Below are 13,665 nucleotides of genomic sequence, written 5' to 3'. Positions count from 1 at the left end.
CACCCCGCCTTAGCCTGCCTGTTTCGCCTCTGTCCGAAAATACAGCTGGCTCCCAGCAACAGGCCCCAGGAAAATGGCCCTTCAGTGCTTTGTGTCCGCTCTTCAAGTATTAAACCTGGAATAATAGGAGTTAGTACACAAGGAAGTTGAGGATAAGACTCCCCTGAGCATCCTGCTTTCTCACCTAACAAACCAGGGGCTGGTGGAAGGACGTGGTAAATCAGGAGCTCAGAGCTGTCAGGCCCACCCGGACCAACAGGCCTTCTGTTAGGTGCGCTAAGCAGTTCGGGTATGGGATGCAGGCCTGTGGGGCTGGTATGCTTCCCCAGCCTCTTCTTGGGGGCCACCGAATCTCAGCAGCACTAATCTGGTCACCTCTGGGGTCCCAGGTCCACCAGGGCAGAGCTGAGAGGAAAGCAGTGGGGAGGGGAAGCAGGAAGCCCTTCCTCTGTTGACTCCTGGGTGCGGTCAAGGCCACGGTCATTGCAGAGGAGTGGACGGCTGAAGGTCCATCTCCTCTGGGCTCCACCTTCAGGCGTCGGGAGCTGTTTGCCTAAGAGGTTCCTAGACAGACTTAATGCGCATAATAGTAACACCAGGAATTTATTAAGGATGTAGCTTCCACACCCTGCTCCCAGATACTCCGATTCAGAAGATCCAGGGAGGGCCTGGGAATCTACATTTGTGACTGAGAAACCTGGGTACGACAGTGGTTGTTAAGCCTGTGGGTGCCAGAATCAGACCAGGTTTAAATCCAGGCTCTCTCCCTCCCTGTTGTCTAGTCTTGGGCGAGTAACTTAATCTCCTTAAATCTCAGTTTCCTCAACTGCAAAATCATCACCTTCTTAGGAGTGCCACAGGGTTTAGGGAGGGGAAAGTACAGCTCTCAGCATCTCCCGAGTGTTCCCTGAAAGACCGATTCCAGCTTCCACGATAATGATGCTGATGGAGGGGCATGCAAACTTGACATCTCCCGACACAGCTTCCTGCCTCAAGCCTTCGTCCAGGCCACTCCCTCTACCTAGGACCTCCTACCCCCATATTATTCTCCTCCGAAGGACGCCTGTTCACTCCCCTAGGTGAAGCTTGCCCTGCTGCCCCTCCCCCTCCTCTATTCTCACAGTTCCCTGGGCCTTTAGGAGCCTGTAACTGTCCTTGAGGAAGGCACTTGGTTTTAAATGGTATTTGTATCCCTGACCCCCAGGCCAGGGCCACTGCACCGTGAGCTCAGTGAACGTCCAAAGGACCCAGCCCCACTGGTCCTAAGCAGATGGGAGCAGCTAAAAGCATTGAAAATCCTCCTTGCTGACAGAGCTGGTGGGCTGAAGCCTGGCTAAAGGAAAGGCCATGGAGAGGGCAGGTCCTAGGTGAGGAAGGGGTGGAGGCAACAAGGTCAAAGGTCAGAAGGAGGCTCAAATTGATGGTGAGGCTGGGGGTGGGAGGATGACTCTAAAATGAGAATGAAGACTTTTGGTGTCAGGAAAATAACAGGACTGGGAAAAGGAGGGAGCAGGAAAGGGGCAGGAGATAACTAGAGAGGTCAGAAGAGGAGAGGAGGTGGACCACGGGGTGCAGACTGACCAAAATGTGGAGGGGCACACGCGACCTGGACAAGATAAGAGTACGGCAGGTCTCCGCAGGAGATGGGATGTTGAAACGGCCTGTGGAGTCATCCCCGAGCAGGTAGACTAACTATTTTACCTTTCTTTCTTGCAGAAAGTTGTGGGATGTTCTCACTGAGGCAGGATTAACAGAACTGTGACTTACAATCCACAAGTTATTACGTGGATTTCATGGACTTTTGACAGTTCTGTTTTACCCTCTCTGGGAAGGTGGGGAACAGGGTAAAAAAAATGCGGAAGGAAGAGGATGCCCTCATATCCTCCTTGCTGACCTCTCCCCAAGGGGCACCAAGACCTGCCTTCCCCAGCAGTGCCCTGGTCCACACCCTGCCCTCATCATCACCGCATTCCTTCAAGACCTGCACCAGCAAACCAAGCTGATGGGGCCACACCCCTGCTCTAAACCCTCTCGACTCTTCATGGCCCTTATTTGTCACACTGAGCTACTTCCAGACCTTGAACATGCCTCACTTCCACCCAACCATGAGCCTGTACAAGTATGTTTCCATTGTTGGAATCCATCCCCCTGCTGCCTCTCTTCATCTGCTCTCTGCTATCTATCCTGCGAGTCTCAGCCTAAACATCACTTGCTCTAGGAGACCTTCCTGACCCCTGGAGTCTGGAGAGTTACCCCTCTTTTTTTCTAACTGTGGCAAAATATATATAACCTAAAAGTGACCACGTTAACCATTTTTAAGTGCACAGTTCAGTGGCGTTAAGGTGACTCACGTTGCTGTGCAACCATCAGCACCATGCATCTCCAGAACTCCTTCCATCTTGCAAAACTGAAACTCTATTCATTAAGAAAACAACCCCCCATTCCCTTCAAGCCCCCAACCCCAGCCCCAGCGACCAGCATTCTACTTTCTGTCTCCGTGGATCTGACTACTCTGAGTACTTCATATAACTGGAACCATATGGTATTTGTTCTTTTGTGACTGGCTTAGTTCACTTAACATAATGTCTTCAAGGCTTATCCAAGTTGTAGAATGTAGAATCTCCTTCCTTTTTTTTTTTTTTCCCCCGGTACGCGGGCCTCTCACTGCTGTGGCCTCTCCCGCTGCGGAGCACAGGCTATGGACGCGCAGGCTCAGCGGACATGGCTCACGGGCCCAGCCGCTCCACGGCATGTGGGATCCTCTCGGACCGGGGCACGAACCCGTGTCCCCTGCATCGGCAGGCAGACTCTCAACCACTGCGCCACCAGGGAAGCCCTCTTCTTCCTTTTTAAGGGTGAATAATATTACACTGTATGTAGATGCCACATTTTGTTTATCCATTTATCCATCAGTAGACACTTGGGTTATTTCCACCTTTTGGATATCATGACTAATGCTGCTATGAATATGCAGGCAGTTGTCTCTCTTATGTACCCTTATCTTTGAAACTTGTCCATGGTCCCCAATGCATCTGAGAGCTCAGGCCCAGCACAGGCGCTCTATAAATGCCTGCTGAAGGGCTAAGTAATCCCTCACATTCTCTAAGTGTGGCACCCATCCAGTAATTTATTTGTAGTTTAACTGGCACCTTCTAAAACACAGTGCCTTGAACCAGAAGAAAGACCTCCTATAGGAATTGGGGCCCCAGTATGGACAGGAAGGCTCTGGGACTGCTCAAAGCCCTCCATACAGAGAGCCATCCCTGTAGAAGGATGGACTCAGGTGGGCCTGGGAGCCCACCCTGCCCCTTAGCTCATCAGTGCAGCTGCGTATCCCAACTTCTGCCTTCCACAAAACATTGATGAATCTGACTACCTCAAAATGAAGCATCTCTGTCCAAAGAAAGACATCATAAACAAAATAGATGAAAGATTGGGAGAAGTTGTCTGTAATCTCTAAAACTGACAGAGGGCAATATCTGGAATATAAAAGGAACTCCTGAAAATCAAACCCAGATTTTTCTAAATTAAGACAGGAAATCCAATTTAAAAATAGGAAAAGAGGGCTTCCCTGGTGGTGCAGTGGTTGAGAGTCCGCCTGCCGATGCAGGGGACGCGGGTTCGTGCCCCGGTCCAGGAGGATCGCACATGCCACGGAGCGTCCGGGCCCGTGAGCCATGGCCGCTGAGCCTGCACGTCCGGAGCCTGTGCTCCGCAACGGGAGAGGCCACAACAGTGAGAGGCCCGCGTACCGCAAAAAAAAAAAAAAAAAGGAAAAGAATATGACTAGGCGATTCACAAAAAGAGAAGCTCAAATAGCTAACAAGCATATAAGAGCTATTCAAACTTACTAGTCATCAGAGAAATGCAAAATAAAACAAAACGAGATGGCGCTTTAAACTTATCAGAATGGAAAAAAATTAGAAAGGTGGACAATGTTAGTATTGGTAACGACATGGGGAGACAGAAACTCTAGTGCACTCTTGGTGGAAATGAGCCCTAGCTCAGCTGCTCTGGAAAATATTATGGCATATCATACAAAATCAACATGTTAACTCAGGGATCCCAATCGTCCACTCTGTATAGCCCAGAGTTATTCTTACACGGGGTCCCAAGAGAGAATGTACAAGGATGTTCTCCAGAGCTTCATGTTAGTCAGGAGGAGTTACAGACAAGCCAGGGGTTTATTCCCAGGGGGAGTGGATATATACAATGTGATGGATGCACAACTCATAATGCAGTGAAGGACTAGACACACACAAGGAGCAGGGCTAGATCTATAAAATATAGTGCTAAGTCAATAAAGCAATTCACTTGATTAAATTTATAGCTCACTATCATTTATGTAAATTTACATATGCACACAAAACAACCTTACATATTTTATAAGGATCCATGCATATTTCAAGATATATATAAAATATATTAGAGTGCGTACTGATGGGAGAAGGCAACAATTGCCTTGGGATTGGGGATAAAGGAAGGAAATTTTTTTAAATAAAACAAGAAAGGAGCCTTTCATAGATAGATGATCATAAAGTGTCATGATCTGAGGGTAGGTTAATTCCACGTCACGCTCAAAGAAAAAAAGAAAAAAGCAGAAACCAAAAAACACCCAGCAGTGCCTTCCACATGACCAGGAAAACTATCCTTGTTACATTTTCCTCTTTCCGTGTTTCTTGGAACAAAATGTCACAGGAGATGTGAGCCCCAGTGGTCCTCAAACACAGGGAATTTCCATCTTGCTAGAGTTAAAAGGCCTCGGGGCAAATCTTGTCCCCTGGATGGATGTCTTAGTGAATATGAAGCCCTAGCAATCACCTCTCCCAGCCCAAGTTCAGTGATGCTGCCCCGGGGTACGTGGGTGGGTGGGAAGGGAGGAGGCTGCAGCAGATACCTGATGGGCGGTGGATGGGAACTGTTCGTGTCCTCCCTTTCAACTTCTCAGGATCAGCCACTTGGAGGGTAAGAATGGATAAGGGCCAGGAAGCTGAATGAGTTCACCCTCCTTCATCCACTACCCCTGCGCCCTGAAGCATAGCCAAGCAGGCTGTCTGCAAAGGTAGCGAGATTCACATCCCTGGCATGCCAAGCCAGCCTGGCCACTGGGCAGGATCTCCCATTGGATGGGGCTTACACTGGTGACCTACTCTAAAATCTCTGGATCCTTTTTGTTTTGTTGATTAAATAATGCCAAGTTCAGCATTACATAGACAAGGTGGGTACTATTATCTCCACTTTACAGGCAAGGAAGTCAGACCCAGGAAGAAGAAATGAGATGTAGAGGCATGACCAAGGCTGGAAGACTAGTTTCCTGACTCTCAGGCCAAAGTTCAAGAAACATATCAAATATATCAGAACGTGTTTCTTTCAGCTATGAATCTGCCATGGCTCAACCCTTCTAGGACTGCACAAATGACAAAGGCCAGGAGAGCAGGGCAACACAGGTCCCTGAGGGGAGGGATGCCATCCTTGAAGGGGCAGTTTTCATGCTAGGAATATTTTATTTTATTTTTTCATTTTTATTTTATATTGGAGTAAAGTTGATTTACAATGTTGTGTTAGTTTCAGGTGTACAGCAAAGTGATTCAGTTATACATGTATCTATTCTTTTTCAAGTTCTTTTCCCATTTAGGTTATTATAGAATATTGAGCACAGTTCCTTGTGCTATACAGTAGGTCCTTGTTGGTCATGGATTGAAAATAAATCATTAAACTTTCACCTCCTTTTTGTTGCCAAGTAATGTGCCAGAAATCCCATGCACCATCACCAAGCCTCACCCAGTCTCTGAGCCTCTCTCCACCTTTGACTCCTACCCCTGACATGGTGATGGAGGAGTGATGAGGGCAGGAGGTGGTAAGACTCAGGCTGGGGTGGGGAGTTAGGCAGCAACCCGCAGACAAACCTCCCGGGGCCTGAGTCGACTCTACCACACTTGCTCATCTCAGAAAGGGTTATCAATCACTCTGCACAAAATGCCTAGGCAATCTCTGATAATTCGCTTGTATCTCAAATGGTCTATTTCAAAGTTTCTGCCTTCTCCCAAGTTGCAACTGTCACACCTGCTTACTTTCAATCAATAAATAGATGTAGCTACTTAATAATGGACCTTATTCTATTGCCTATTTGAAAAGCAAGAAGATGGACACATAATTTTTTGGGTTTCTGGATTATAATTGCACTTGAGTATAAATGAGACATGGGCAGGGAGGAAGGCTATTTGTGCCACAATATGAGCCCTTATTTTCTGCTCCAGACCACGTGGGAGATTCTCAAATAAGTTTCTAAGAGTTATCTTGGTGCTTGCTGTCAGTGATTTAACTACACAGACATTATTTTTAGAATCACAAGAGTGTCTTATAACGATGATTTTCAAGGGCAGAATTGACATCTCCTTAGAGCTCAATTCAGTTTAAAATTTTCCAACAATAAGAAACAAATAGGTAGAAACTGAAAGGCAGTTTCCAGTGGGGAAACTCCTCAAAAGAGGGGACCACAGAGGTGAACCCCTACACTACCCAGAACTTTGCTTTCCGTGGGTACAGCCACCCCGCTAGCTCCAGGGTGGGCACAGTGCCCTTCTCTGATGTTGGGCTTGACAAGGGCTGCACTGGGGCTCCTGCCTTGTGCCTGGCATATTTCTCTGCTAGGGTTCACGGTGGTGGCCACACAGGACTTCCAATTTCTCCCTGAAGACCCCTAGTAGCGGAGAGTGGAGCCATCAGCATTTTAGAATCGACACCAGTGTGGAACCAAGGGCTGATGGGGACTTTCTATCTGCTAGAAATTTTACAGTTCAGGCAAATGAGGAACTGAGGAGTTCTGGGGAGGAAGATGAAGATGCTACAATAAGGTGAAGCAGGTTAGGTTGTTTCTGGTACCCTCCTTAATTTCCCATTTCCTCACAGTGCCCACTCAATTGGTTATATAATCCCACTACATCTCCCGTATCCCCTCCCAATTCACCCAACCTAAGCCACCCCAATACATCCTAACTCATCCCCATCTCACCCCATCCCACCACAACTCATTCACTCCACTCTACCATATCCCGATCGTCCCACTCTACCCCAACTCAACTCCACCCATCCCATGTTATCCCGCCCCATCCCATCCCATCCCAATCCATTCTGACCCAATCCTATCCCACTTCACTCCGTCCTATCCCAGTCAATCCCCCGAACACTCTGTATCTCCCAATTCCACCTCAAACCATCATATTTTACTCAATCCTATTCCATTTCATTCCACCACCCATCTCAGTCCGTCCCAATTCATTCTATCTGTTCCATCCCAATATACATCCCAACCCATGCTTGATCCTACCCCAACTCACTCCTTCCTACTTCACCTCAGTCCATCTCAAATTATCCTGTTTCTCCAATCCCACCCCATCATATTCCATTCCATCCACTCCCATCCCATCTCCCGCCTGCTCCCCTCCCGTCTCCTGCTTGGCCAAAGTTCTTTTTTAATGTATACAGGGCATGACCATTCTTCATGTCATGCGAAACTACATGAGAAAGCCAAAGGACCCCAGAGATCTAAGAGTTAAGTGTGTATTGGGGTGGAAGAGGAGGGAAAAAAAGATACAGAATCTCATCTTTATTTTTTTTCAAACAACTTCCAAAATGCTTAATCTATTGATAGGGAATCAAAAGCATGCTCTAAAAAGAGTATGTAATTCTTATTATGTCTTGAATTTGTACAGGTCCCCCCAAAAAAGAATCTCATCTTTAAAGGTGGGGTATGAAAAGATAGCCCAGGGGGTTGAGCTCCCACATCCAGAAAGAAAATAAATATGAGTTTCATGTTTCTCTTAACTTACAAGAACCAGGAAAGAGCTCTAAGAACCACACCACTATTTTCAAGTTGAGAAACCCACACTGCATAGCCTACCCTTTGCTTTCTGTGGGCCCAACGGGAAGCCGAATTCTATTCAAAGCCGCTGAATCCTGAGACAGTGTCTCTGTGAGGTGGAAAACTCTGAGGTAACCCTCCATTTTCAGGTTCACCCAGATGTTCCCCTGTTGTCGTGGAAAATCTCTGTAGCGGACGGAGAGGAGGGATTGGGAGGCCATATCCCACTCAGAGTGAAACCCAAGGAAGGCAGTGTCAGTGACATTCTCCAACCTCTAGGGGGAGCTAGAGGGTCTGCCCTCTTCACCCCTCCAGGAAGGGGTGTACTAACAAGGCCTGATAGGTGGGTGAGTCCGCCAGGTTCTAAGGAGTGTGCTTTCAGTGGGAGGAGCAGAGGAAAGACTTGCTGATGCATCTGGTGGCATCTTAGAGTGGCATAGGATGAGAACTGTTTCTCTTATAATTCCAAGAGGCTGGTGCATGTGGACATGCGGACAACAGTAGCAGCAGTAGAGGTAGTGGCAGCATTTAACATACACTGAATGCTAACAACAGGTCCGGCACTGTGTCGGATGCTTTCCACGAATTAAAAGGATGGGCCCTAGAGTCAGGAAGCCCTGAGGTTCAATCCTGTCTCCTCTCCTATCTGCTCTATAATCTTGGCCAAATTGTTTAATTTCTGAGTCTCAGTCTCTTCAAATGTGATATTATAGTACCTGAACTGTTGTGAGAATTGAATAGGAATGTCTATAAAGCACTAAGCCAGTACTCAGTAAAGGAGAGCTATTGTTGGTAATACGTAGAAGGACACAGGGCCGCCTCCCACCTGGGGATGCCCCTTCATCACATCCCACTCCTCCAAGCCCCTTGCCTTGGGAATGTCCAAAAGGACAGTCATAGAGAAAGGGAACCCTGGGCTCCAGAGGACCTGCCTCTGATCCTTTCACCAGGTGTTTATTGAGTGTCTGCTATGTGCTGTGATCTGGGCTACACTGCTCGCCTGAGTTCATGGAGCCTTAGGGAAAGGCAGACGTTGTCTCATTAAACAAGAAATCCCGATATGTCCTGATGCGTTTTACAATACGAGGAGTTTTACAACCTCGGTTGTGAGAGTTCACAGCAGAGTTCAGTCGAGACTGGTGCCTGGGACTAGAAGCAAATCAAGGACGGCTTTGTAGTCACCCTCCAGGAGCTGTGGTGGAGATGGATAGACCATGGCTGCTTGAGGAGTTGGAAGGTTGAGATCCAGGCTCAAGTGCTAAAAGCATCACAGCGTAACTGATGGGCACAGCCCAGTGGGAAAAGCAGGACAGAGATAGGCAGCCTGTGTGGAAGGAGTCCAGGGGTAGCACCAGCTGGGTCTCCTTAGAAATCAGATAACAGGGTGGGTACCAGTAAAGGATTTGGAGTCAGGCAGGCCTGGGTTCAATCTCTGGCTGACTAGTGGTGTGGTTAAGTTATGTGTCCTCTCTGAACCTATTTCTTTGTGGATAAAATGGGGAGAATAATATTACTGGCCTCACTGGGTTGCTGTGAGGGTCGAATTAATACATGCAAGTGCTTGGGTTGCCATCAGCACATGGTGAGGACTCAACAGACATCAGCTGTTAGTGTCACTCCCCTGGGTACAGCTTTCTGAGCAGCGGAGGAGGATATCGGGAGGGTGCACAGACTTCCTGGCCGAGTCCTCTGTCCTCAGTGTTCCTGTTCCAACCCCATCTTGCATTCAACGGGCACAATCAATATGTATGTGCTGGGCCTGTTGCATCTCTGATTTCTAATCCCTTCCAAAACACAGGGATGCCTTGTCCCTTTTGCAGGCAGGCAGCCTGAGCCTTGGGGAGGTCTGAAGATCAGCTAGTTCTCCAACAACGAACATCTGGCTCTGCTGAGCCATCAGAGTCCCTAAATCCTGCTGGCATGACAATGATGATGAAACAGAGACACATGAGGCAAGTTGGTGTCGCTGAAGCCACCTGCTGGACTCTTCTGGACACACCCAAACCTTGCAGTGTCCGAGCCCTGGCAATCTGGTTCTCCAGTGCCTTTCCACATCATTCTAGCCTCACCTTCAACAGAGCTACACTGTCACCAGTCCAAGATACGGTCAACACTCTCTGCTGTGGTCAGTTTCTTTTTTAAAACCATAAACGCACAGCTCAATTGCAAATGGAAGTTCAAATCCATACGTTGATGCCTTTCCTGGGGGGGTGGGGGGGTGGGTAATGCTTAGGGCTTGTTCTTGCATTGGTTCTAGAACTTAAAGAGCTATCTTACCAATCTGTGACATTTGGTTCTGGAGGGAAAGCAACTGGGGATCAGGTGGCTTTGTTGTCGCATTACCTCTGCAAACCAACTGGCTTCTTTGATCCCTAAAACTCTTTATTTTAGGCTTATCAGCCCCTAGTGAACTGTCCAAGAAAAAAATATTTTAAAAAATCATCTGCTGATTTAACAACCATCTATCAGCCACCAAGTCTATGCCAGGTCCTGAGCTGGGTGCTGGGGATGCCAAGAGAAATAACGCACTGTCCCTGCCCTCAGGAAGCTCACAGTTCAATACGTGAGGCAGATAAATAACTACTTTGAATACAATTCAGTTAGTAGTGTCATCAAACACTGGGTATGGTCAATGCTCCAGTTTTTAAGAGGCCTCTGAAAACAAGCAAAGCAGGGAGAATTTTTTTTTAAATAATTCGATATTTGATTTCTTTTAAAGCAATGAAGTGGTTAGCATGGGAAAAATCAGAACTTTAAACTGTAAGTATAAAAACCCTTACACTTACAGTTTAATATTGCCTTTATTTTAAATTACTTATTAAGGAAATGGGAAGCATAACAGTCTTTTCAATGCTCAGAGCTGCTTAATTCGGAGAAAAGTAGCCAGGTTTGAGAACATTTGAGAGCATGAAACTGACAGAACTTGATGGCCACCTGATAAGGAAGGAGTTGAGGATGATCCTAAGGTTCCAGGCTAGGTAACTGGGAAGCTGCCAGTACCACCAGCCTGCATGGAGGATACTGGAGGTTAGGTGCAGAGCTAATGAGTTTGCTTTGGAAGGGAAACATCTACGCGAAGATGTCCAAGAGTCAGCCGGTTCTACGGGCTGTCTAGATCCAGAGCTTCCGTGCGCTAGGAAGCCAATAGACATATATCGGGAGAAGCATCTTGGCAGGAGAGATCTGTCTGGAAGCGTCAGAGTGTGGTAGTGGAAGAAATGGGCCTGGATGAGCTCACCCAGGGAGGAGTGAAAGGAAATGAGGAAAAGCATAAGGAATGGAACACTGCAGGAAGCCAGACTTTCAAGAGGGGAATAAGTGCTACTATTAGAAACTGGGAAGGAACAGCCAAGAGGTAGGAGAAAAAATCAGCCAAGCACAGTGTGCCGGAAGCCCAACGAAGAGAAATTTTAAAAGAAGTAATCCAAAGTGTTCACAGTTTCAGAGAAGTAAAGAAAGAGAAAGCAGATGGGTTTGGCGATTAAGGGGGTCACCAGTGATCTTTCCTAGAGAGTTCCAGTCCTGGGGACAGAAGCCAGTCAGCAGGGATTGAATGGTCGCAGAGAAAGTGAGTTCAGGACTCGTCTGAAGAGAGTTACCTTGTAAATGAGAAGGAAAGATGGGATGGGAGCTACAAGGTCAATGGCGCCAAGAAGTCTGGTTGGCTTGTTTTATGTTAGAGATTAAGTTGTTTATGGAAAACAAAAGACAGGAGAGTGATTGATCTATCATCCAGGGGGAGGAGGTAACTGCTGGAAGGTCTCTAGGGAGGCTGGGGGTAGGGGAAGTGTGAGGGCACAGATGGAAGGGGTGAGTGTCCAAGTTGAAGGCAGGTTCAAATCCTACATTCATTTTATCCAGTCATCACCGGGCCAAGGAAGGGAGACAGAGACGGCGCAGTCCTGAGCATCTTTTAAAGTCAACGGCATGAAGAGAACACAAAATAAATGTGTTTCCCCCTCTAATGTGCCAAATCCTGCCATCATCTGTCACCAAGTCCACTTCCAAATCTCTGCTGCTGGCAAGGTCAAACACCACATGTAAATGCGGGATGGGAAGGCAGAGCGCGCCCACCAGAGAGCAAGCACCCCCTCCCCCAAGCCGTTCAGCGCTCCCACCCCCAACTTCTCTGCCAACCAAAGAGCTGCAAGCCAACCGATCTCTCCAAGGCAGGATTCCAACACAGCCCAGCAGTGTGCAAGCTCCGGTAGTCGGCCTTCTTCTTTCCCTGGGGGCATGACATGCCCAAGGGGCAGGGACAAATCGAGCCAGAAACCCAGCTGGATCATATTAGGGGTAATCTCAGGTCTGCTAAGCCAGAGCAGGGGCCGCTCCTGGACACACGTCTGAGAGGCCTGACAGCCGGTACCGCCGGTACCAGCGGTACCCCCACCTCTCATGTGGCAAGTCTGGTGACCAGCGGCGTCGTTGTGAACTGTGCAGCCACCCAGTGGGTGTGGGTGTGCGCGAGGCCTGAGCTCCTAGGCGCGCGCACCGCGGGCGCCCCTCTCTGGGTGTTGGCCGCTATGACTCTTAGGGGAACCTGAGAAAGTCCGGTCAAGTAGGGATGGGAGAGCCAGGGCTGGCTCGGGGCGCCCTTCCCGACCAGCAGCCCTAACATTCCCGGCTAAGGAGCTGGCGACACGGTCTGCGGGCACTGGCTCACAAGATGCTGGAGCCCAGAGTGGACAGAAGAGCTCGCCAGGGAAGTGTCGCAGTTTCCAAAAAGGGACCACCTAGAGGCTCGGATGGTTGAGGCCAAGCCTTCAAAGGTTCAATCGGTGGTTTTAAAAAAAACAAAATAAATAAGTAAATAAAAAACCCAACACAGCTCCAGGCCGGAGGTGCTCTCAGTCAAAGCCTGGGCAGCAGGTGTTACGGGTTTTCTCCCCCTGTGGGCGTCAGCTTCCATGCTAAATAAAAATGCGGCCCCAGGCATCGCCCGTCGGACCCGTCCCCACCCGGGGACACAGAACTTTCTAGGCTGTGGCTAGAGCTGAGCCTCGGAGGGGTGCAGGGGGTAAAGCGGAAGGGCAGCAGTCGAGGCCAGTGGTTCCCAGTGGGGACTGGGTTCTCTCCAAGGTCCGCGTGCCTTCCCGGTCCGCAAGCTGCGGCCACACATCGGCGAAGTTCCGGGACTCGCCACACCCGCCAGGTCTTTCAGCCTCCCCGAGTCGGTCGCCGGGAGCAGGTCCCGCCGCCCGCGCCGCCGCTGCCGCCGCTGCCGCAGACCCGGCGCTCGGCTGCAGCAGGGCGCGGGAAAGGGCACTTTGGCGCGGAGTGGAAACCGAAGGCAATGTGGCGACGCGGAGCCTGGCGGCGACACTCCCTCCCCTGCCCCCGGGCGCAACCCCCGCCCCCGCCTGCCCGTCGCTCAGCACCCTCCAGCCCCCACCTAAGTCCTCCAGCTCGGCGTGCTCTGGACCCCCGCCCAGCTGACCCCCCTCCCAGCCCAGAGCGCCCAGGGAGGGGGACACTTGGGGAGGCGGGTGGCGGCCGCAGTCTCCGGGCGGCTCCGGCGGGGGCGCGGGCTTCAGTTGCGAGAGAAATGGGCGGGGGCAGGGAAGGGCAGACCCTGCAGACGAGCAAATGGGGAGGGGGCGCGCCGTTCCGCTCCAGCCCCCAGGACGGGCGTGCCAACGAGGATCTGGAGGCGGGGAGGGATCCAGGAAAGTTTATCTGGGAAAAGCCTAGCACCTTGGGGGCTGGGAGGCTGAAGAAACTGAAGCCACGGTCCGGGAGCCCCGCAACCCCGGGCGGGGATGGTCTGTCTCCCAGGCCCCCTGGCCGGATCCGGCCAAGCT

The 13,665-nt window shown here is 49.7% G+C and overlaps 1 protein-coding gene across 1 annotated transcript in view; it reads right to left on the bottom strand.

Moving 5' to 3' along the window:
- The window catches only part of CSMD2 (CUB and Sushi multiple domains 2), a 641,557-nt gene that overhangs the window by 627,468 nt on the left and 424 nt on the right, over window positions 1-13,665 (bottom strand). The window contains exons 2-3 of the mRNA XM_024765304.1: window positions 13,257-13,392; window positions 13,010-13,129 (exon numbers count right to left, since the gene is read on the bottom strand). Of these exons, the coding sequence (XP_024621072.1) occupies window positions 13,010-13,129; window positions 13,257-13,392 (256 nt within the window). The remainder of the gene's footprint in view (window positions 1-13,009; window positions 13,130-13,256; window positions 13,393-13,665) is intronic.

The sequence above is a fragment of the Neophocaena asiaeorientalis genome, unplaced genomic scaffold, assembly GCF_003031525.2.
Source record: "Neophocaena asiaeorientalis asiaeorientalis breed wild unplaced genomic scaffold, Neophocaena_asiaeorientalis_V1.1 scaffold409, whole genome shotgun sequence".
NCBI lineage: Eukaryota > Metazoa > Chordata > Mammalia > Artiodactyla > Phocoenidae > Neophocaena > Neophocaena asiaeorientalis.
Note: the sequence above shows the minus strand (reverse complement) of the source record. Positions and strands in the feature narration are given on the sequence as shown.